Source organism: Ochotona curzoniae, unplaced genomic scaffold (genome assembly GCF_017591425.1).
Source record: "Ochotona curzoniae isolate NIBS_2020 unplaced genomic scaffold, NIBS_Ocur_1.0 contig_1482, whole genome shotgun sequence".
In the NCBI taxonomy this organism is placed as follows: domain Eukaryota; kingdom Metazoa; phylum Chordata; class Mammalia; order Lagomorpha; family Ochotonidae; genus Ochotona; species Ochotona curzoniae.
The window spans coordinates 2,884,099-2,896,372 of NW_024465100.1; the positions used below are offsets into that span (position 1 = coordinate 2,884,099).

Genomic DNA, 12,274 nt, shown 5'->3' on the forward strand with positions numbered 1-12,274 from the left:
ACATATGTAAAAGATATATATTTCTTCTAAAATAAAGTGCCCAGATATTGATATATGGGATCTTAGGAGAGAGGAATCACAAAATTTTATCAGTCATATACCATACTTCCACAATACAAGATCTGTTTGAAATACATTTAATTCTCAATTTTCCTTTTTTTTTTTTTAACATTTCTTTCTAAGACTAACAATAGTATGAGTAATTAATCCAACATCCAAAATTCTAAATATTTCATCAGCATTCATTCAACGGTCAGGACTTGGTGGCAAGATTGCTAGTGTTCTTAAATCACTCGGGGCTTCATGAATAAAGGCTTAGAAGGATCTGAGTGTGGGTTTGTCTACCTCTACCATAATTGAAACCTGGATTGGGGCAACAAAGGAGCATTAGGGAGTGTTGGTATTGAAAGAATCAACTGAAGTTCAAATGGGCTCTCTATTAACAGTGCTGGCATATTGGAACTCAAGGACAAAATAAAGAGTTACGGAAAACCTTAATGGCTTAAGAGAATTGAGAAAATTTTATCTTCAAATAGATGCTAGAGTTCTACTTCCTGTTTCAACAACTCACCTGCCCTTCCTGTGTTGTTACTGTCATTTCTGCTACGTTAGAACTTTTAAGATGATCATTTGTAGCCTATCAAGAAATGGACTTTAAAAATGTTTGTGAAAAGAATTCAACCTATTCAAGCAAGTGAAATTGCCTAAAAATAGCTTAATGCTAACCCATCCATACATAGAGTGCATCCTATTCAAGCAGGAAAGGGAGAAATTGTCAGTGTTGAACTTGCATAAAACACCCTATGGAAGGCTGGTGTAACGTGAAGCCCAGACATTTCCCAGAGTTTAAACAAGGAGTGGGGTATTTTGTTTTGTTGGAAAGGAAAAGGACTTGGAAAGGAAAAAGAATGGATTTTCACTGACTTGACCTCCCCTCAGTAGGACAGGGCAAACACACAGTAGTCTAACTACTAATTTTGGTGAGCATCTTGTTAATGGCTTGCTTGACGTGCGTAGTGGAGCTGCGTCGCCTGGTCTTACCCTGTACCATCCTCCTGCGACGCACCTCTCGACACAACTCGTAGAATATCTCCGTGATATTCCCTTCACCCGTGCAGGCAGAACACTCATAGAAAGCACACGCCAATTCTGTGGCCAGCTTCTCCCCTTCCTCTGTACTGACCTGTCTGGAGTGGTCCAAGTCAGCTTTGTTACCAACCAGGATGAAAGTCACATTCTTGGGCTTTTTGACCTCATCTAGGATGTTCTTCAGTGGCACCACTTCTTCAAAACTCCCTCGGTCAGTAATATCATAAACCAGCACAAAGCCTTCTCCCCATCTCATGTGTCCTTCCCTCTGAATGGTATCTTCCTATGGGCAAAGAAAAAATGGCTGTCAGGACGTCTGGAAGTGATGGCAATGTATAGATGCAGTTAATGTTTTAATCGTCCCTTAATTTCCTTTTTAATTTTGGATCCAGTGTCATTAAAATGACTTGTTCAGATGTCTGTACAAATTTACCTTCTCAATTAGTTTGAAATAGACACTCATGTCAAAGTTCAGAAAACTGCCAACTCTTGAACTTCAATAGAGACAGAAAGAGAAAGATCTTCTGTCCGTGGGTTCACTCCTCCAGTGGCCACAACGCTCAGAGTTGAGCTGATCCAAAGCCAGGAGCCAGGAGCTTCTTCCTGGTTTCCCATGCAAATGCAGGGTCTCAAAGCTTTGGGCCACCCTCTACTGCTTTCCCAGACCACTAGCAGGCAGCTGGATGGGAAGTAGAGCAGCCAGGATATGAACTGCTGCCCATATGGGATCCTGATGCATGCAAGGTGAGCCACTAGGCTATCACACCAGGTCCTACACTTGTCTCTTCTGTTTCTACAAGCTTCCAAAGTTTCCTGTACTTTCACGCTGCACTCGCTTGGTGCATTTGGTAACCAGAAAAGGTCAGGACATAAGAAGATGGTAAAAGAAAGGAAGAATTGTTTTTTTTTTTTTTTTAATTTTTATTATTAAACTCTTTAATTCAAATATTCAAATTGTCTTGGTATCATAGATCACTGATAAAGTGCCATGGAAATATTCAAATTCTTATTATTTCACTGATCATTACTGTATTTGGAAACTAAACCTGTCTACGAGATCTTTGGCAGTCTCAAAAGGAACTGATTGAAAACAAATTTGAAAGGTAAGTATTACAGGCTAGAGTCCTAAAATAAACAATTCTAAAACAAATATACAAGGAAACAAACTTCTGTGAGATTACAGAAACTTGAGATACAATATGAGGAGTCTTAATAGGAAAATTTGCATTTGTGCTTGAATTTAATTTTTTTCAGTATATTTACCATATAATTTTATCTTCCACTAAATGTTTGAAATCTCTTTCTGTGCTAAATCTCTCAAAGATTCACCTTGCATATAAATATATTAGAGGCTCTGAGATCCTTTTAGTAAAGAAATATGATGCATTTTGTCTGAGCATTTCAAATTTACTTGACCATGGAAACCTACTAGTATCTGCCATGCCACAAAATGTAGATGAAAAACCCTAGCCTAGGGCCAGGTGCAATCACCTTGTGGCTAAATCCTCTTCTTGCATCCACTGGGATCCCATATTGACACCAGCTCATGTCCTGGCTGCTCCACTCCCCTTCCAGCTCTCTGCTTGTGTCTTGAGAACACAGTCAAGGTGGCACAAGTCCTTGGGACCCTACATCCGTGTGGGAGAGATGGAAGAAGCTCCTGGCTCCTGGTTTCAGATTGACTCAGCTCTGGGCATTGTGGCCACTTGGGGAGTGAACTAGCAAATGGAAGACCTTTCTCTGTGTATATCTACCTTTCCAATTAAAATAAACAAATAAAATGTATAAAACCCTAACCTAGATAATTTAATAATTTTAAATCTTTTAATGATATTTTCAAACCTTTCTTGAGGCACTGGGGAAGTTACATAAGGCTGTATATACAAGCTGTTACAAATAGATTTAGGCCTAAAAGGCTAGATAATTAGGGAAAAAGGTTGTAGTCTTGCAAAAGCTGGTCATAGGATCATGCTTAATTTTGTTCAGTTGTGTATATCTCTTATTCAGTTGAATCAGAAAATATTTTAACTGAGCTCCTTATTCACCTGGCCAGCAGTATCTAGGATCTCCATGGAAACCACTTCATCATCGATGGTTGCTTGGTGTCGGTAGGTTGATTCTGAAGAAGTGAGCAAATAAAAAAAGCAACAGGGTAAATACCTGCAAGATTTAACTTTGATCCTTAAAATTAAACCCTCTAGTGATTAGAATGTACACCAAAGTTGAGAACCACTGGTTTGTTTTTCACAGTGATGTTAGCAGAAGTTCATGTCATGGACAACCTAGATATTTATCTCAGGGAAGACAGTTTCATCGTGGCATACTAAGAATCATTCTACAGAAAATTAAGAGTATATTCAGCAACACGCATGAATCTCAAAATTCAGTTATATATGTCACATTCACTTAGAAATATTAGAAGTTGATGTGCAGCACAACAAAATTCACATATATTTAAAATGTACACAAAACTAGGAAAATTGATTTTCCAAAAATATACATAACAGTTATACCCTACTATGTGGTATCTGATCACGTTATTCTAAATGCTTTCTTTAAGGTAACTCATTTAATCCACAGATATGTCTCATGAAATGTGCATTGCAATTAGCTCCAGTTTACAAAAGGAAACTGAGACAGAGCAAGGTTAAGTAACTTGCCCAAGCTCACCCAGATGGCAAATGGGTAAAAGTGAGATTTGATTTCTGAAACACTGGCTTTGGAATTCAGTCTGTGAAACACTATGCCTATCAGACTCATTAGATGATACATCCAAAGCAATGCAAGGAAAAGCAAAGATGCAGAACAAAAGGGCTTTGCATGTACTAAAGTGATCTGGTGCCAACCGTAACGCAATTCTTTGTACCTAATGATTCATATCACCAAGCTACCAACAAGATAAACCCAGAAGTTTCTGCTTCCCTGGTGCAGCCTGTAAGCCAGTGCTCCTGTGAATTTCTTCCTATCTACTTCACGTTTCTGACTTTCACTTCAATGATTTTGCAGTCCTTTCTTGGCCAGTTTTGTGGCACTTTGTTGTCCTTCAAAAAGTTGATGGGAAAAGGGATGAAAAATTTATCGTGGTGCAAAGATATTTGGCAATCTGCGTAGTTCTTCCATAATGTGCGTTTCAGTAAGCTCCTGGAAGGACCATTTGTGTGATCTCTTCTCCAAAATGCAAAATGCAGAAAGGGAAACTTAATAGCACAAGCCAGCCTTCTCCTTGCTATCAACGGTACGGTCTGCGATCATCATCCCGGGCTCGGCACACTACTCAGAAAGTGAAATTCCAAACCGCGATGCCATTCAATGCATACAAGTGTCTTTTACAACACTGCCATTGTCCTAGAGCATGGCGTTGGTAGCGAGTCTTTGAGTATCTCCTCCCTCTCCTCACTTAGATTCAATGGAAGAATCTATTTTTGTGTGATTAAATGCTCTAAGATGCAACTATGCATTTAGAAGCGTTGTCTCAGTGGGTTAATTATTATTATTATTTTTTTCAACTTGAGTGGCCTAGCACAAGGAGCAACAGCCTAGACAGCAAACCCCAGGCTGTGAGCTGTGGCCTTTTGATGTGCCCTCCTGTGCCCTTCAGTAGCCTCTGAAGAAGCTGTTGTTCGCCCTGCAGCCTGGCAAACAGTGTCCTGGGTACTGTTCCATCTCTTTGCACCAGAACTTATCTGCGAGACCAAGACATTGTTTTTCTCTATTGCTTCCATGATAAATAGTATTTCAGCCACAGAATGCCACAGTAGGAGGCAGTAGGTGGTTGGGAATAGAAAATAATGAAAATTATATGCAGTTGTGGGTCTCTCGGACGGATTGCTAACAGAAAGGAAAAGGGTGAAACACAGGAAATGAGGGAATGTCTGCCTCTGATGGAGCAGTGGGTGGTCGCAGGGATTTCGTCAGAGCAGAATTCTGGTTTCATATCATGTCAAGCCTTTTTTCTTTGAACTTTGCTCATTAGAGACTTTTTTTCTTCACATGTAAAACAGTGGAAGTATTGCCCAGAGAAGCAAAATATTGTGGAGATAATTAAAACATGGTGGGATGTGTGTGTGTGTGTGAAGAATAAGAAGAGAATAAGAATAAAGAAAATGTGTTTGTATTTGGATAGTGGACATACTTTTCATTTTTGTTTATGTTAATGGAAAATGATAATTTGAACCCTTTTCAAGAGTTGAGAGTAAATGTTTAGGAAATACTTCCAAAGGAATTGAAATGCTTTATACTCTAAGACAAATAGTAGTTTCAAAATAGAAGTAGGCATTTTAAAAACTATATTCAAATTTCAGTGTGTGAGGGAGACACATGATTTTTAAAACTATATTCAGTAACAGCTTTCTAAGTGGAAGTATTTTTTTATATATATTCTAAGGGGAGTTGATGATCAAAAAAATGTTGGGAGTGGTAAATCCTCTTACTAACAAAGCTTTTGCACACAATTAAACATGTTAGTGTAGACACGTGGCTAGCACGGCATAACACAGGAGTGATGATTTATGCTAGAGTGGGGATTGGACCTCCTGGGTGCTATTGCTGGCCTAAGCACAAACCAGCCATATAATCTTGGCTACATCTACTTCTTTGGATGCATTTCCTTATTTGTCAAATAATGATCTCCAAGTTCCTTGCAGCGCTGATATTAAATATTTCTGCAAGTTGGCTCAGCACTTCAGTTTCTAGTCGAAGGGTTCTGTTCAGGATGCATCTCTCTCTGTAGGATCCTCTCCAGGAGAGGAAAGAAGAAAATCAGTTGAGACAGAATGACTGTGGGTCTAGCATGCATGCTGACTCCCACTTTCAACACTGGCTGAGCTTTGGCCTTCAAGTGGTTCAAGTGATGTACCACTTGGAGGAGAGGCAGAAACCGAATGCAGTTTCTTTTTTCTTCTCCCATGATCTCCAGAAAACATATGTGTGCTCACGTCACATCACACACACTTACACACTCAGGCACGAATGCTAACACACAAATAGTGCATGAGGTAAGCCTTTGTATTCTCTGTAATGCCTTGCATACTTATTGAGCAAGAAGATACTTAGAGGTCACATTCATTTCTTGGTTGGGACCTGATCAGAGTCTGGATCCTGTTCCCCAGCCAGAACATTGCTGTCAGCACCCTTAGGGTAAGAGTTCCAGTTCAGGCATCCAAGTCTTAAATTTTGTGGGCTTCGGTGGTGGTTTTCAAATGCTATTCATAGACCAAAGCTAACCCCTGACAAAAATCTCACTGATCCTCAGTGAGATGATAGAAAATTCAAAAAAATCTAAAATTGCCCAATGAAAAAATAAAATACTTATTTATTTAGATCAGATCTTAGTAAGTACTCTCAAAATACTAGGAATTTTTTAAAAAGAAAAAAAAAACACCTCTCTTTTGTGAAATAAAAGTGTGAGTGTAGATTTAGGTTTCCTCCTCAGCCCAAGCCCTTGTTGGCAACTGTCATTGGGGTTCCTGTGATAATCTCTCTCCATAAAACCCAGCACAAAGGAAAAAACAAAGTGTAAGCCTGAAGTCTGAGAGTGTGGACACGGTGTGTTTTCCGCAGTGGCATGCATTTACTGCTTGGACTATCTCAGTCAGTGCCTCTTCCAGCTCTTTCAGGTTGTGGAGTGCTGTTCACAGTTCTCCTCTTCCGGGGGAGTAAGGATTCTGTTACAGTTTGAGAAAACAGGCCCCGTGTGTCTGACAAAAGCATTGAATCTAGAACTCAGAATTCACGAGGTTTTTTATTTTCTTCTTCGTCTTTTTTTTCCCCCTCGCACACAGCTTGCTTTTCAGAGTAGCTCTTTTGGTGGTAGTTTGCTTGCTTTTCAGAGTAGCTCTTTTGGTGGTAGTTTTGACACTTGCTGTTCAAATCACCATGTATTCACTCCACAGGGGATTCTGTCTTCTCCAGGAGAGTGTGTGGTACTCTGCTGGGCATCCCAGGAAGTGCTTTCTCTTGAACCAAGTGGATTGGGAACTACTCTAGGCTAGGACATTAGCACAGACAGACAGACAGACACATGCACACATGCAAATCCGGCCTCCTGCATGAGCGTTCGTGCGATCTTCACCTCAGAGAGTCACACATCTGTTAACTCCTGCAGTCTGAGGAGAGCTCTTGTTGCTTAGCAGCTGAGAGCTTCTCTGAATCTTTTCTGTACCAGGCCGATGAAGTTTCATTATTGTCAGAGAAGGGAGCCTGTATCACCGATAACTGATACAAGCCAGTTGCTATTGATAGCAGTTGTTTTCCAGAGTGAATAAAGCAAAAGGAAAGATAGTTCACCTAAGATGAATCCAAAAATAGTAACAATTGTTCCTGGCATGCATTCAGTGAGAATTCAAAAGCTCTGTGAGAAGAAGGGGTGGGCGTTTGGTGTAGCAGTTAACACCCACGTCCCACACCTGAGTTTCTGAGTTGGAATCCCAAGCTCTGCTCTCTACTCCATGCTGCTGCTAATGCATGGGAAGCAGCAGGAGACAATGCCTCGAGAATCTGTGTCCCAGACAGCCAGGTGAAGGACCTGGGCTGAGTTCTGGGTCCCTGAATGTTGAGTGCATTTAGGAGAATGAACTAGAAGGACAGCAGAACTGACTTCCTACTTTTCAAAATAATAAGCGAAAATTTAAAATTTTGTTAAGTTTATTTTATCTACTTCATCTTTCATGGAGATATACAAATATAAAAACAAATAAGTATTCTTCTCAAATCCTGCATACAATTAAGACTCTCAGATAATCTCTGTGAAGGTTAAATAATAGAAGTACAAAAAGAGAACAAATGTTCACCCAGGTGGGAGGAATTGCTGAGAGCTTTTAAAATACAAATTATAGTTGTAGACTTGGTATATCATTTAAACTTAAAAGTAGTTATTTAAAAATATATATATTAAACAATTTTTCATGAAAAGCTATTTAAATCCAGAGAGGAACAGAGGCGTGCTATGCTCCTAGATTAAAGGACATAAAGATGTGAACCTTCTCTAAGTACTTCGTAATTTTAGTGCAGTTCCAATCCAAATCACATCATGCTATAACAGAGTTTCTAAAATTAACCTGGAAGAATATGCTGAAGAGAGTCGCCAAGATAATTTTGTAAGAAACTAATGAAAGAACATTTTCTCTCCCTGCTGAATACTGAAATGTGCGACAGAGCATGCAAGCATCCAAAGAGTGTGCTACTGGTTTGGGATGTGAAAAACAGGTCTGAAACTGTCCGTACAATGAATGATTTAATGCACAATGACCATATTGGATATAGTAGGGAAAGGTAGGGATATTTACTAAGGAAGGAAAAAACTGGTTCCTGAGTAAAACAAAAATGGGCTTTCACCTTGTGTTTTTCATTAAAATAAACTCCGCAAAGGTTAACAAGTCAAATGCTAAATAAATAAAATGTAATGTTAGTTTTTGTCCCCTTCTGTTTGGTGTTCTTTCGTAGCACTTTTCATTTGCTCACATATATATATTTTTTACTATTCTCTTTGCTACTGTAAGCTCAAAAAATAAGAATTGGATTTTTTTTCTGCTAATGTTTTATCCTCAGGACTCGAAAAATATGAATAATGCACAGAAGGCATTTAATAAATATATTTTAAATAAGTGAATTAAAATAATCAAACGAGATACAATGGGAAAAGAAAGCTTCCTTGTAAACTGAGCATACATAATTTTGGAATGAAAAAGAACAACAACTACAAAAATCCGTGAAGAAATCAGAATGGTTCTAACCCACTTTAAGTGTCTTGATTAAGGCTTCTATGTGTAAAGATTAACTAATTTATTTCAAAGGCAGAGTTAGAGAGAGAGAGAGAGATTAAGAGAGAGAGAGAGATGTAGACATATCTTCTGCCTGCTGGTTCACTCCCCAAATGGCTGTATTTGCCACTTGGGCCAGGCTGAAATCAGGTGCCTGGAACTCCTTAGGAGTTTTCCATATGGGTGGCAGGTTCCCAAGTACTTGGGTCACCTTCCAGTGCTTTCTCAGCTGCATTAGCAGGGAACTGGATCAAGTGTGGAGCCTCTAGGACTTGAATTGGAGCCCTACTGGATGCCAGTATAGCAAGTGGTGGTTTACCCCCACTGAACCACAATGCCAGCTTCAGTTGCTATTTTCAAGATAAGGAAGATCATTTACCTTAGGATTTTTAACTTTTACATCATTTAAAAAATTTGTTTGAAAGATAGAGATACACAGAGAAAGAGAGAGGGAAGCGGAAGTAGATGGTGAGGGGCTGGGGAGAGAGATAGATTTCTTATTCACTGTTTCAACCCCCAAATGCCCACAGCAGCTGAGGCTGGGCCAGGAGTGCAAAATCCAGTCCTAGTCTGCCTTCTGAATGGCAGGGACACAACTGCTTGAGTCACCACCTGCAGCCTTCCAGGGTGCACATAAACAGGAAGCTAGAATTAGAAGCAGAGTTAGTCACTAAGCGTGGAAGAGAAGATACAGGCATCCAAAGTGCATTTTCACCACTGCATTAAATACTCACTCCATACTTTCTTAAACAGACCTTAGACAGACTGATTGCAGAGAAAAGGGGAGAAACAGTCTCATCTGACATTTGCCCAAAAGTCAGTATTTAGAAGTTTTGATGCTACTACTGCACTCTCCTCGGCATGTTGTCACAATCCACGCTAAACCTGCCATTTAAAATTTCCTTTTCCATTAGAATGATGCTGTGTATTTCTGATGTGTGAGCATCACGTTTTGTCTACCCTCTTCTTGCCTTGGGTTTGATCTCCCTTCGTCATCTGTACGTTACAGTCCTGCAGAGTTCTAAGCGGAGAACTAGGTGTCTGAGATACCTAGCTGCCATCTCCCAGGGCTTCCTTGCGTAATCTGATAATCCACTTCCAGAGCATCCGCCAGCGGATTAAGCATGCTGCATCATCCTTTCTCTGCATCACGAACTATGGAGGAAACAAAACCGGACTTACCGAGGGTGGGGTCGTATTCCCAGATGAAGCGTTTGGTCAGAAATCTCACTACAAGAGCTGTGGAAGGAAAGAGGAACATTTCAAACACATCCATTCATTTGCTTAGGATTCATGTCCTTTTGAGGAAAGAGGAATGAGCCAAGCAACTTTATAGACATTTTAGATTTCTCTCCTGTGTAAACCCAATAAACTTTGTTATTTTATTCAAATAGTTTAAAATGTGTTCATGTTTACCTCCTTGAAAAGATCACTAGCTGTAAAGTGTATTATGAAAAAGCAGACATTCAGAATTAAGCACTTGATTACAAATTCACCAAAGCCCATCAGTATCACAATGGCTCTGGGACCACTGTAAGCACCTGCATGATCTCCTTCATGTTTATCTCATCCCTAGGAGACAGAAAAGGAGACACGGGCTCCAGGTTAACTCGTGTCTCTGAGCTCATCTAGCCAGTTAGTGCTCCAGTGGGGATTTGAAGTCATGAAGTCTTTTTACAAGGCCTTCGGTTGATCCATTGTACCAAACTGAGCACAAGTACTAGAAAAGATGGATAATGTTAATCTGAATGGGTTAGAAAAATGGAAGAAGCCGAAATAGATGGATTCTGTTTTTTCCTAGGAATCAATGGGACATATGTCTTACAATCAGCGTTGACAAGAGTGGTTTTTTTTTTAATATCTGCTTTGCTAGATTTCAGAGGGTGGTATCACAGCCACTGTAAAAGTCAAGTGAAAACACTGGATCGTTTTCTTGGGAAAATGAACATTCATACAATCGGATGTAATTCCAGCAGGTTCAGGAGCCCCTAGAAGACTCCACCTTGCCTCCCTGGGAACCCGTTGACCTGAACCAAAGAATCATTGCCAACTATATATATTTTTTTTTCTTTTGGTTTGTTTTCACTGAAATGCCATGAGCTTAATAGCCAAAAAACGATCCTTGAAGAAATAAAATGAATGCTCAGTTTTTGTCTGTTGAAACTTTGGAGATCAACAGACTCACACACCTTCTGTCCAACATCTCACACAAGAGATCACCAGCAACCGCAGTGAAGACTTGAAGACGGCAAGCACACGTGGCTTGGCTGCTGACGACTGAGGACTGCAAGTAGCAGTGTTCTTTCTCATCAGAGTGTCACGCTGGCGGCCAGCCACGGTAGTCACAGAGCCTAAAGCAGCGAGGTCACTGACCATTTTAATCCTTCCCACTGGGAACTTACTGTGGTTTCCTCTGTGGTCTTCACAGTCCAGGCACTGTGCACTGTCGAGGGACTGTGCAAGGAGTAGTCATCAACAGACAGAAACTTTTCTTTTTAAATTACCATCTTGGTAAATATAACTGCTTGTGTGGTTCAATGGTTTTCACCTTTTGATAGGATATGCAATTTGAATTTTAAATTACTACTTTGAAAAAAATAATTATTTAGTGTCTTTTAAAAATGAATTAGTAAAATGAGCTGAATTTCTTGTACGTACATTATGGAAGTTGAAGTTCCCCAATTCAAAAACCATTTAAAAACTTTGATCATTTTCCCCCAAATATTTCTATAATATACTAGACATACCCTTGTCTTTTAAAGACACATATGGGCCTAGCACAATGGCCTAGTGGCTAAATCCTCACCTTACAGCCACTGGGATCCCATTTGGGTGCCAGTTTATGTCCCAGCTGCTCCATTTCCCCTTCAGCTCCCTGCTTGTGGCCTAGGAAAGCACTATAGGATGGCCCAAGACCCATGTAGGAGACCCGAAAGAAGCCCCTGGCTTCTGGTTTCAGATTAGCTCAGTTCCAGTCGTTATGGCTACTTGGGGAGTAAACCAGTGCATGGAAGATCCTCCTTGCTGTCTCTCTCTCTGTATATCTGCCTTTCCAATAAAAATAAATACATTTTTAAACTAAATAAAGTCACGCACATACACACATATGTATATATTTGAATCATGAAGCAAATGTCTGTGTCTTGGTAAAGAACCTTGAAAAGTGGCCTGGGAAGTTATCCAGTAATGTTTTTGGAAAGTGTAGAGTGGGTGAGTAAGGCTGATCTGGAGTTTGGAGCTTCGGAGGTTTTCAAGCTTTCCCAGGGATGGATAAACAGAACACTGCCCTCATATTGTACAACTGCTTCCTTTCCCTAAGATCACTATTTCTAATAATCTGTTTCTACCTATTTTATCTTGATTATGCCAAAGATTGATAAGTGACACTGAAAGTCTTGTTAGAATTTTGTCTCATAGAAGAGCAATTT

General features: G+C 39.9%; 1 protein-coding gene across 1 annotated transcript in view; it reads right to left on the reverse strand.

The window, feature by feature from the left end:
• Positions 1–888: 888 nt before the first annotated feature.
• RERG (RAS like estrogen regulated growth inhibitor) overlaps positions 889–12,274 on the reverse strand; it is a 99,285-nt gene continuing 87,899 nt past the window's right edge. Inside the window, exons 3-5 of the mRNA XM_040967457.1 lie at positions 10,029–10,085; positions 3,135–3,208; positions 889–1,372 (exon numbers count right to left, since the gene is read on the reverse strand). Of these exons, the coding sequence (XP_040823391.1) occupies positions 965–1,372; positions 3,135–3,208; positions 10,029–10,085 (539 nt within the window). The 3' untranslated portion in view covers positions 889–964. The remainder of the gene's footprint in view (positions 1,373–3,134; positions 3,209–10,028; positions 10,086–12,274) is intronic.